General features: G+C 45.5%; 1 protein-coding gene across 1 annotated transcript in view; it reads left to right on the plus strand.

The window, feature by feature from the left end:
• LOC308120496 (attractin-like protein 1) overlaps positions 1 to 12,604 on the plus strand; it is a gene marked incomplete at both ends in the record, with an annotated part of 279,677 nt that overhangs the window by 33,647 nt on the left and 233,426 nt on the right. The window contains 5 exons of the mRNA XM_080481128.1: positions 1,106 to 1,314; positions 4,091 to 4,265; positions 4,343 to 4,430; positions 4,753 to 4,999; positions 9,801 to 9,984. Coding sequence (XP_080337254.1) covers positions 1,106 to 1,314; positions 4,091 to 4,265; positions 4,343 to 4,430; positions 4,753 to 4,999; positions 9,801 to 9,984 — 903 coding nt within the window. The remainder of the gene's footprint in view (positions 1 to 1,105; positions 1,315 to 4,090; positions 4,266 to 4,342; positions 4,431 to 4,752; positions 5,000 to 9,800; positions 9,985 to 12,604) is intronic.

A 12,604-nucleotide genomic window follows, 5' to 3' on the forward strand; every position in this document is an offset into this window, starting at 1 on the left:
CTCGCTGCATCACCTTCAGTTGGATGTGGAGGCTTTATCAGAGATGCTCACAATTTAAAACGCATTAACATCAAACAAACCCGTGTTCAGCGCTTCAATTCAACTGTTTTCTGCCATTTCCAGGTTTTTATGCAGTTTTATGAACATCGTCAGCAAGTTAATTATTTTGTAAATATTTCAGTCTCCGTTCGCACGACGTCTCCAGTGAAAACACGTCGTTTTGGTTCCAGAGGGGTTTTGTGTTTACACAGCAGCGTTTTTTTAAAGCAATGAATTGTGGAATACAGTGTAGTTAGTGTGTCATGCCACAAGGTGTCACTGTTGTTTGGTTGTAATGAAACCGCAAGCACACGCGGACATTGTTATGGGCAGACAGCCAAGTTGAATTGCTCAAAAAAGTTGCCGTCACCAGTTTCCATGAAGACGGAGTCAGAACATTTTGGAAAAGATGGTTTTGTTCCATTTCCAGAGAGCCCGAAGTGTTTTCGAAAAGTTGCATTTTCCTCCATTTCCATGAAGATTGGAGTTTTGGAGCGTTTTCAAAAAGTGCGTTTTCCTCCGTTTCAATGGAAACGGAGTCAAAGTGTTTTCAAAAAGTTGCGTTTCTTCTATTTCCATGGAGACTGTGTTGGAGTGTTTTTGAAAAAGTTGTGTTTTCTTCCATTTCCACTGAAACGGGAGCCGGAGCATTTTCAAAAAGTTGTATACGGAAAAATGGAGACGGAGTCAGAGCGTTTTAAAATAAATCACATTTTCCTCTGTTCACATGGAGACGGAAGTGTTTTCCAAAAGCTGCTATTTCAAAAGCTGCTGACATTGGAATTGAATGTAGGTGTAAAATAACTAGTATTACATGTACTTCTCATTGAGTACAATCTGATCAGTTCGATTGTAAAATGTACTCTAATACAAATTGACACTTCATTGAGTCAGTGCAGGATTACTCTCACTCTGCCTGACGACAACAAGCTGAAGCTTCAATTTTCCCATCATTTCATGAGAACCAGAAACTTGATGTTTCCACCGACACGCCGATATGGTACTGCGAGTTTCCATCGTGTGACGCCTCCTCCTCGACTTCCTCTCCACCTCGTGTCTCCCGCAGGATAAACTCCTGCCCCAACAACTGCTCGGGCCACGGCCGCTGCGGCGCCGCCAACTCGGCCGCCGGCCGCGTTTACTGCGAGTGCGACAAGTACTGGAAGGGAGACGCCTGCGACATCCCGTACTGCGGGGGCAACTGTGGCAGCCCCGGCCACGGCTACTGCGACCTGACCGGCGAGAAGCTCTGCGTCTGCAACGACAGCTGGCAAGGTGAGGCGGCGTGACGGCGGCGACTCCTCGCAGCGCCACGGCATGCAGGAACCGCACATATCCAGCGCTTCTGTTTCAATTGTCGTTAAACAAAAAACAAACATAAAAACGATAAGATACGGGAAAGTCTGATGTTTTTAGGCTGCCAAAGTGGAAAACAAGTAATTTTATTTTAATTTATGAGTCCTACTATGGCGAAGCACAGCTTGACGTTCAATAAAATTTTATGTCGATTGCACCATATGCAACATAGTTATCTAAAAGTATTACCGTAATTTCCAGACTATGAGCCGCTACTTTTTCTCACACAGCTTAAACAGTGATGACGCTAATTTATGGATTTTAACTGGTTAACGAGCTTCGCAAAAACATGGGTGATGCGTTCAGGTGCATCACGTAACTCCCAACTTTTTTATATTTTTTTAATTTGATGAGTGCAGCTTATATTCAGGTGCGCTCGATAGCCTGGAAATTACAGCATTAGAGAGACAAACCCAACAACTCCAAACGAGCGTATGGAGGAGCAACCTGCAGGACCAGACTCAGAGGTGGAGACTTCACCATAGTAGGATCTGTATATTTGTTCCCTGCGTGCCTCTCGTGAGGCCGTTACACCAAATAACCTCAATTCAAGTCCAAATGAGCAAAAAATGCAGATTAATTTCTCTTTTTTTTAAAAAGTCTTACTCCTGAAGAGCTTTTGTGGAAACAGACTTTCTCTCCCCTGGAGCTTCTGTAATGGACTTTATGAAGAGAAGATATTCATCATTTAGTATTTTATAACGTCTTCATGATCCCATTAAGCGTCTTCAAAGGATTTTTGCATATGAATGTCTGCAGATCTATAAAACTGCAACTCATTGATTAAAATACGATATTTCATCATAAATGTAGTGAAACTGCACACTGAAGTACCTCTGAAATATTTAAACCAGATCAGGATGGTTCAAATGTTAAAGATTTAGATTTTCTCAAGTTCCTTTTCATTTCGATTCGTGTGCTCATGATAATTACAACATGATCGCACAAACAAGGTCGCCGCGTTTCCTGTTAAACCTCACAACCAAGAGCAGATTTCCCATGATGCTCGTCATCGGCAGCGCCACGCGCCTGTCTTGATTCATAATTAAGGGAGAAGAAGTGAGGATGAGAGACTTTAAAACCACCGCAGCCTCGTTCAATACCAGCATGTCCCATTAAATATTTGATTTTTTCACAATATATCTTTTTTATGTGTTTGTCAAGTTTTAATTGAGTAATTTCTTTAAACAGCAGATCACATCAATGAAATGTTCCAGGTGATGACATGGAAATAATTTTACATTTATATATACATTTTTTAGGAAAAGCACATATATGTTTTTTTAATTCTGGTGTTTTTGTTTTTTGTTGGGTTCATTTGAAAGAAAAATTTCAGAAATTTTTCAAATCAACAACCAGAGCTAATGCTGCTATTACTACTCACACTACTACTACAACAAATAATAATAGTAGTAATAATAATAATAATTATTATTATTATAATAATATGACATTGAGTGGATTGAATCCACTAGAGAAGAAGTTTAAAAGGATTTGATTTAAATGATGAAACACTGACCCCTAGTGGGCAAATGCTGTAAATACAAGGAAAACAGTCCATCTCGTTCCTTCTTTTGAAGAATATATGTAAAAAAATAAAAATAAAGGCGACCCTTATAGTTAAATTTTTTTTTATACATTTCCAATTTTTTAAATAGTTTTATTTATATAATGTATATTTGCATTTAGTTATACATTTATAGAGACAAACAGATTTCTGCCGTGAAATGAAATTTTAATCAGACTTCTGAATATGTCTGGAGATCTCTGTACTGGAGTGTGGAGTGTGGAGCTTCAACTGACTGATTAATTTCTCGATCTGATCATTAGTTTATTATTCGTTGCGTAAAAAAGCCAGAAAATGATTAAAATATGTAAATGTGGTTCTGCAGGAGCAGCCGGATGTGACCTGATCTGTTCTGATCATTTAAAGACCCAAATCACATTTATCAAGCTACAGCCAGATAAAAGAATCAATTAATAAAAGATTGTGAGATACTCTTAAATAGTTTGACGGTGAAAGCACTGGTACTGCAGTGGAAATGGTGAAAGTTTTCAAAAGAGTAAAAAAATAAAATAAAATAAACCCTAATATTCATGAAAAGGGAGGCAAAGAGCTGGGAAAATAACTACAATACACACAAGTTTATGCAAACTTTTGGTGATAATCCACTTTTTGCAAATAAATGGATACAAATTAAGTGTAAATTAAACTTTAATCAAAACTTGTAAGTAACTAAAACTAATAGTTTTAGTTTCTATTGAACAGAAACAAACTCAAGTCACGATGTTAATCTAGAGAAACTTTCCATTTTTCCATTTTTCCCCAGTAATCATCGCTTACTAGTAATAAATATTATCGTTAAGTCCTTATTATGTTATTCTTCTGTGTGAATGTGGTTGAGAATAAAACACAAATTCCTTAATCCCAGAGGGAATTTTTTTTTTTTACAGGTTTGCTCAACAGAATAGAACGTAAGTTAAAGTTAGATATCGAATGAAATGGAATAAAAATGAAATTGATGAATATTAAATAGTAATATATAACTCCATATGACCTGTGGGTTTGAGCACTACCGATAGATTTTGTCGCGCAAATAAAATCAGATTTCCGAGTAAATAGTCTCGACTCGATTTTTTTAATTTTGTCCACTTGAGGTTGTAAGTCACACTTCCTGTTCCGTCCCGCCTCCAGGTCCGGACTGCTCCCTCTCCGTCCCCTCCGCCGAGGCCTTCTGGGTGCTGCCCGGCATCAAACCGTCCGCCCAGTCCCTGGGCCGGGCGTCCCACCGGGCCCTGGTGCACTCTGGGCTCATGTGGGTGGTGGGCGGCTTCTCCTTCAACTACTCAAACTACCACATGGTTCTCAAGTGAGCGACTCACACCAGCCGCGCTGCCTCTTTATCCGCCCGCCGCTGCTTTTATTAACCGGATTGTTCCGTTCCAGCTACAACCTGGAGAGCGGCACGTGGGACGCCGTGCCCGCCGGCAGCGGACCCCTCTACAGATACGGACACTCTCTGGCTCGCTACCAGGTGAGGGAGGCAACAGAACACACACACTTTGAATTATACTGCAATAAATGTTCCAATTATCCCTGGACAAAAGGGGTCGGGCAGTGCGGGGGGCCGTGAGGGTCCTGGGAGATTCTATTCTTATTCTTATTTTATTGTATTATTTTCTCATTGAATATTATTTTAATATTTGTAATATAAAAGTACATTTAAATACAGATTCTTTGATTATATTTAATAGACTTCAGGCGGCACTTTTGAATTCAGTCAGTGCAAAAGTGTGTGAAGCGTGTGACGGTGTTTATGTCAATAACTGTTATCGTTCCTCTCCTCCGTCACGCAGGATGACATCTACATGTTCGGCGGGAAGCTGGAAGCCGCGCACGCCAACATCACGGACGAGATGTGGGTCTTCAACATCCCCCGACGCACCTGGTCGCTACGCAAACCGGCGCCGCCGCCCCCGTACGCCCTGGAGGGCCACACGGCCCACGTGGTGGAGCTGGCCGACGGCGAGCCGGCCATGCTGGTCTTCTTCGGCTACTCGCCGGTCTACAGCTACGTCAGCAAAGTGCAGGAGTACAACCTGAGTGAGTGCAGCCCGCCGGCGCCATCGATCCGTCCCGTCCCGTGGTTATTGTTTGATTGCTCTTTATCGACACGAGGACTCTCGTCGCGGTTGACATTTTCCACGGGGCGTGTTCGGCCTTCCTACGGGTTTATCTGCTCTTTGGGTTTTCACTGGTCGGAGCCATGAACTCGTTATGGGCCTGTTTTTAAGCAACAGTGTAGTTCGCATGTTGGGCCACAAGGTGGTGCTGTTGGTTGTTCTTGTAATGAAATACACACACCTGCTGCAGAGAACAATACGCGACAAACATTAACAATTGAAGTACACGGACTTTCCAGTAGACAAACGACCAAGTTGTATTGTTATTAAGGTGACTGTCAAAATAAAAGTACCAAGTCCCAGGGGAATATGGAGTCATGACACTGGAGGAAACGTTGTTCTGATTGCCTCTACTGAGCATGTGCAGAAGAACTATTTACTACGGCCGTGGCGTGCATGCGCAAGCAGCAGCGTTTCAGAAAAGCAGCATCTTCCTGTGTTTCCACGGAGATGGAGTCGGCGTGCTTTCCAAAAGTTGCATTTTCAGCGACTGAGCGCTTATTCACATACAAATGGCAACAACAGGCGTGGAACTTACTGGTCGACCACTTCTACAAGTAGATCTACAATCATGGGAGTGGGAGCTGATCGGCTCTGCCACCCGGCTCACAGTTACACACTTCTACCTGTCAAGAGAACGTTCAGCTCCTTTTTTTAAAACCTGTATAACTGCACAGAAGCACAAAACTTTCTGGAGCTGTAACTGAGTGCAAAACCATGAAGAACCAGCAGATGGCGGCATTGCAGTGCTGATAACCAGCTGACACGCCACTCAAGTCTTAAGAACAGGCGCGCGCACACACACACACACACACACACACACACACACACACACACACACACACACACACACACACACACACACACACACACACACACACACACACACACACACACACACTCACACACGTCACGTTTTTAGGGCTTTTGGGGACGTTACATTAACTTGCATCATTTTAAAGTGTGTTTGACCTCATGGCACAGTGACACGAGTCCCGATGGGTCAGTGGAAGCACGTATGTGCAGGAGCTCTGGACGCTGGGGGGGTGGGGGGGTGGGATGTGTGTGGGTGTGTGTGTGGGGATTCAAACCTGCAAACACGAGCCATTCTGGCCCACTTTACCAGTCGCATCCTATTCGCATCCTATAGAATCCCAGGAAAGTCCACTGTTTGTGTCACCCCCATCTTTATCTCTTAGTTTGACCCTTAAATATTTTCTTCACTGAAATTTGTATAATAACTTTTCTTATTTAAGTTTTAAAATACAAAAGAGAAGAAGAAGCAGTGCACAGCCACACCAGCGACACACGGTGAGAGTGGTCATTAAGAAGAGGTGGCACCAGGGCCGGAGCGTCTGGGAGAAGACAATGATTAATGAATCCACTGTCTCCGCTCACTCTCCTCCCTGTCATCCTCCTCCTCCTCCTCCTCCTCCTCCTCCTCCTCCTCCTCCTCCTCTCTTTTACTCACTCCTTTCCCCTCTTCTTTTATTCTTCTTTCATCTGCCCGCCTCATTCTCTGACCCGCTCTGTCATCCCTCGCCTTACCTTTTCCTTCCCTCTCCCCGCTCATCCATCCGTCCCCCCCCCCCAGCGTGAGTCATTAGTCTTCAGAGGCGCCGGTTCCTCCTGGAAACGAACGGAGACGAGTAGAAAGCGTAGAGCAGCAGGTAGAAGGATTTAATGGCCGCTCGCACGGAGAGGCAGGTTCACCGCAATTAGCTGGCGGAGGCCAGATAAGACGTGACCTTCTGCTTTCTTGTCTTCTCTCCCTATCCACTCATCTTTTTCCATCACTTCCTCTTCTTCTTTTTAAATGCCTTTATTCCCCCAACTCAGGTCTTCTGCTCACGCAATGATTTTCCTTCTTTTCTCTGTTTGACGTGTTAATGCTGCTTTATGAACAGGAGCCCCGGAACCACCTGATACTGAGCGCCTTCTTTCTTTCTTTCTTTCTTTCTTTCTTTCTTTTTTTCTTTCTTTCTTTCTTTCTTTCTTTCTTTCTTTCTTTCTTTCTTTCTTTCTTTCTTTCTTTCTTTCTTTCTTTCTTTCTTTCTTTCTTTCTTTCTCCATCCCTCCCTTCCTTCCTTGCTTTCTTCCTTGCTTGCTTGCTTCCATCCTTCCTTCCTCTCTCCCTCCCTTCCATCTTTCCTTCATTCCTTCCTTCCTTCCTCCGTTCCATGCTTTCTTCCTTGCTTGCTTCATCCCTCCCTTCCTCCCTCTCTCCCTCCTTTCCATCCTTCCTTCCTCCCTCCCTTCCTTTCTTTCTTCGTTCCTTCCTCCCTCTCCCTCCTTTCCATCCTTCCTTCCTCCCTTTCTTTCTTCGCTCCTTCCTCCCTCCCTTCCTCCCTCTCTCCCTCTTTTCCATCCTTCCTTCCTTTCGTCCTTCCTCCCTCCCTTCCTCCCTCTCTCCCTCCTTTCCATCCTTCCTTCCTTTCTTCCTTCCTCCCTCCCTTCCTCCCTCTCTCCCTCCTTTCCATCCTTCCTTCCTTCCTTCCTTCCTTCCTTCCTTCCTTCCTTCCTCCCTCCCTCCCTCCCTCCCTCCCTCCCTCCCTCCCTCCCTCCTTTGTGTGCCTCTTGTTTCAGCCCCCCCAACACTCTCGCTCTACTCATTTTCTCATGGTTCCACATGATGGCGTGTTTCTTCCTCAGTCTTTTGAAATTCTCCCTCCTTCAGACTCTCTCTTGGTTTTTCTCGTGTCTCTCCGTTATCTGGGACTCCTGGGATGAAGTAATCCCCGCGTCTTTTTAATAATGTTTTCCATGCACCTGAATTAATGCGCTTGCATCCACCGGCCTATTAAAAAGCCGCTTTTAAATTCAATAAACTCTCATTTTCGTTGGCCTCGCTTGCTGTTGACCCGCTCTCCGTGTCCCCCGTCCATCCCCTCGCCCCCCCCCACGCCCCCTCGCCCCCTCGCCCTGTCGCTCCATCTCTTTTTTTTTTTTTTTTTTTTTCTCTTTTGCCCTTGTCCTGTTCGGCAGCTTGGGCCAACAATATGATGTGATTGAGAGCCTTCGGAGTCAGAACAGATTTTGGTCTTGCAACAGGGAGAGACCTGGAGTCTCCTCCTGTTGCCTTCTCCGTCAGAAGATGGCATGGCTGCCGTACACGACCGGGGGGGAACGCTCAAAGAGAGAGAGAAGAGAAGAGAGAGAAAAAGGTTGAGGGAGGAGGGAGGAGGGGGGAGGGGGTAGGGGGATAACATACAATATCCTTGTTGTGCTACATATATTATTTGCAGTTATCACACTGATCCAAATATTTTCCAACTGTTTTTGGATTAAACCAGCCTGAGCAGCTCTATCTAGACAGTAAAATGATTTCTTAGATTAACCAGCCTGAGCAGCTCTATCTAGACAGCAACGTGAAGCAGGAACATGAATTAACAAAGAGGCGACAACAAAAGAGGAACATGACCTCCAAAGTTTGAGCAAATGATGACAGAGAACAAGCAACTTCAGAAGCACCTTTCGTGAGGAGTGGAAGTGTGTGTGTGTGTGTGTGTGTGTGTGCGTGTGCGTGTGTGTGTGTGTGTGTGTGTGCGTGTGGTTTGTCCACTGGGTGGGACCGGAACTGCTGTGGGGGGACCCGTGGCAAGACCCCGGGGTCCGAGGCCATCGGGCCCGGACACCGCCACCCCGGCAGACGGAAGCCCCCCAGGCCCGGGGGGACCCCAGCGAACCACCCCAGAGAGCCACGTCCCCGCCCAAAAAGCACCCGACGGAGAATGCAGAGAGGAATCCCCCCCAGGCAAGAGGGGCCCACAAGAGAAGGATAAAGGGCACAGGGCCCCAGGCCCCGACCCAAGCCGCCAAGCCGAGAAAAGGCCGGAGCAGGGCCCCCGGGCCGAGCGGGTCGAGAGCCCCCCCAACCCCGGCGGCGAGTCCCGCCGCACCCCCGGGAACAGGCCCACCCACCGCCCCCCCCCCAACCCGGCAAGGCAGAGACGGCCCCAGCCGCCGCGCCCCGGACCAGCCCCGCCCCCAGACCCAGGAAAGCGAAGGCCGGCGCAGGCCCCGGTCGGAGGACAGTCAACTCTACACCCCCAGGAGCCTCATATCCCACCCGCCCCATGACCCTCCCCCCCGGTTTTAATTGAAATACCCAACCCCTGACCCACCCCCCACAGACACCCACCCCTGACGCAGACGCAGACGCAGACGCACACACACACACACACACACACACACACACACACACACACACACACACACACACACTCACACTCGGGACGGTGGGGGAGTGATGACTCTCGCCCCCCCAGGCCGCCGGCCGGGCCCCCACCCGGCCACCGTGTCCCAACCTCCACTAATCCAACAGCAAATGGAGAAGGAGCACCGCGCCCCAGCCCCCCCACGAGCGCCATGCCCGAGGGAGCGCGCCCCCCGCATCCCAGCCGCACTCACCCCGGGCCGGGGCGGGACCCCAGCGGGAGGTGCTGGGGGGAGCCACGTCTCCCGCCCTTCCCCTGCCCTATATGTGTGTTGGATGTATGTAAGGGTGTGTCTTTGTGTTTTGAAGAGGTGGATGCAATGTGTGTGTCTATGGTGCGGTTTAAAATTGGGGGGTAGCGGGGCCCGGGCGTTCCATCTCACCTCCAGAACCAAAAGGGCTTTCACGTTCTGGCAGGATGGCAGAAAGCCGACCGACGTGCCAACGCATCACGAGCGTTTCATGCAATGGTCTCTGATCCGCAGCATTCCTCTCTGTGTCTCAGGGTCCAACTCGTGGCAGGTGGTTTCCCCCGGCGGCGCCATGGTCCAGGGGGGCTACGGCCACAGCAGCGTCTACGACCGGGCCAGCGGCTGCGTGTTCGTCCACGGCGGGTACAAGGCGCTCAGCAACAACAAATACGGCCTGGTGGATCACATGTACCGCTACCACGTGCGCACCAAAACATGGTGAGAGCCCGACGCCCCACAACGCGCCGTTTCCAAGATGATTCAGACTGACAGGACAAAACAAGAGTATTCATGAGTTCATTCATGAGTCACCACACTACGATTATTGATTTTTTTTTAATCACATTTAATCACCTTAAAAAAAAGATGCCATTTCCCACTAACGTTTTTTGAAAGTTAACAGTGACCTGCTGCATTTTAGTTCATCCCTGACGGCGTTCCCCCAAAAACAAAAACATCTATACGATATATTCTCACTCAACCTAACTCAAAAATGAACAGTCCTCTTAAATGATATTTGCCTTCTCTACTGATCAAAAGAAAAACAACTCTTGTATACAAACAGGAAGGCTTTTATTCGGGGACAAATCTAATATTTTTAATGTTTTAAAATAGCTATCGGGCCACCGCCTGGTTCTTTCTGGTAAATCTACGAGTGTTCACACATGCTGCAGTCAGACTGCCGAATAGTTTATAGCCTTTGTAAAGATTAGTAGTGGGTTTCAGGTTGAAATATATAAAAGGTTTTAAAACAACACTTTTACCTTGATATTTATTTGGGAATTTGTCTTTATTCATTCTGTATAGTTTTGACCTTCTTCGTGACTTTTATTTAACATACGTATCAAATAATTCATCTATTTTATTTGGTTTTTATATTATGTTTTATTCATTCTGTTATTTTTAATCTTTCAAGTTTATTTTTAAGATTAAAAAAAAGATAATTCCTTGTTTTTTTATTTATTCTAAATTTCGGTAATCTTTACTTGGGTTGGTTGGTTGATAACGCCATTAATCCATTGAGTTGGTGAGTGTGGGTGGAGTGGTTGGTTCATTGGTTTATTGTCGGTAGAATGGTTAGTTGGTTTACCAAGTGACTGTTTGGTTTGTTGGTTAACTGGTTAGTTGATTGATTCATTGGTTTGTTTGTTTAGTAATTGTTGATACAATAGTTGGTTGGTTGATTGGTTGGTTGGTTCACTGGTTGGTTGGTTTGTTGGAAAACTAGTTGGTTGGCTATTTGATTGCTTGGCCGGTTGATTCATTGGTTGGTTGGTTTTTTGTTGGTTGGTTGGTTGGTTCAGTAAGTTGTTATTTGAGTGAGTCATTGGTTCGGTGTTGGCTGGTTTAGGAATTGGTTATTTTGCTATTTGATTGCTTAACTGGTTATTTCATTGGTTGATTGTTGGTTGGTTCAATAACTGGTTATTTGATTGATACATTGGTTCATTGGTTAGGTGATTGGTTGATTGTTGGTAGAATGATTGGTTGGTTCAAGGATTGGTTGTTTTGCTGTTTGATTGCTTGGCTGCTTGATCCATTGGTTGATTGTTGGTTGTTTTTTTTGTTGGTTGGTTGGTTCAATAACTAGTTATTTGATTGATTCATTGGTTGAGTGGGTGGGTGATTTTTGTTGGTTGGTTTGTTCGATAACTTGTAATCTTATTGATTTATTGGTCCATTGGTTAGGTGTTCGGTTGATTGTTTGTAGAATGGTTGGTTCAGGGACCGGTCGGTTTGCTATTTGATTGCCTGGCTGGTTGACGGGTGTGTTGGTTGGTTGGTTTGTTTATGAACGAACAGTTTGGCTCTAAATAGACGTCGATCTCCTCGGCTTCATTCAAGGCTGCCAGAAAGATAATTGCGTTGGAGTCTATGCTGACCGTTTCCAGCCTGCCTCATTTTGTGAATCCCATCATTCATTGTCTGGGGCGCTCATCTTGTCAGAGGTCACGCTGAGGTATCTCGCTCGCCAACAGTTACAGCACCGCCTCACGTAACTCGACACATCAGTGATAGGAAGATCCGAGCAAAGCGGTGAAACTGAAGCAGAGTTTCTCTTGACGAAAGTGAAGCTGAAGCTGATCACCTTTTTCCCTCCGAGCTGCATGCGTTTTTCATTAATTTGCACTCTTCTCCGCTCCTCACAGGGGGTCAGTTTCTTTCATTTTAACCCACACTTCATTTGTCTGTCAGCTGAAGTTATGAGTCACTCTTTACATTCCTCCTTTCTCATTAAATCTTTGAAATTATTACTTCCACCCTGCTGCTTGTGACAGTCTTACAGTGGTTTTCAGCTCGTTCGGGCTTATCGAAGAGACTTGTATGATTTCAACCATCAGTATTCATTTTAAAGTACTTCATCTGATTTTATCAGCGCTATACTCACTGGGCCCAGCTGTACCCACATGCCTGAGATTGTCGGACATATGGCGACCTCTTGTGGCGGCATTGTGGTACAGATTCCTTCTTCTTTTTTTGTTGCTCCTTTGTTGTCTCTTCCCGCTTTCTCTCCTTCATCACATATTTTTCCACCTATCCTCATATAGCAGTGTGTATAGACGCGGACGCCAGGAGTATAGCCGTGGAGTATAAATTACTCTCTATGGCATTTAATAAGTACTCATATCGGTATACCATATTGGCAAGAAGCTAAAGGCTAGTACTTCTACTCATCCTTTAAAAAAGTGTTATTGCTGCTTCCTTAGTCTTTTTAAAATGAGATTGCTGTTCTTTGTCTTAAAGAAAATAACATTTCAAACATCAAATCTGACTTTCTGATTTAATTATGACCGCCAAGGACGTAATAAAATCTCCGGCGTATATTTATCTGGATGTC

The sequence above is a fragment of the Lipophrys pholis genome, assembly GCF_963383615.2.
Source record: "Lipophrys pholis genome assembly, chromosome: 15".
Taxonomy (NCBI): Eukaryota; Metazoa; Chordata; class Actinopteri; order Blenniiformes; family Blenniidae; genus Lipophrys; species Lipophrys pholis.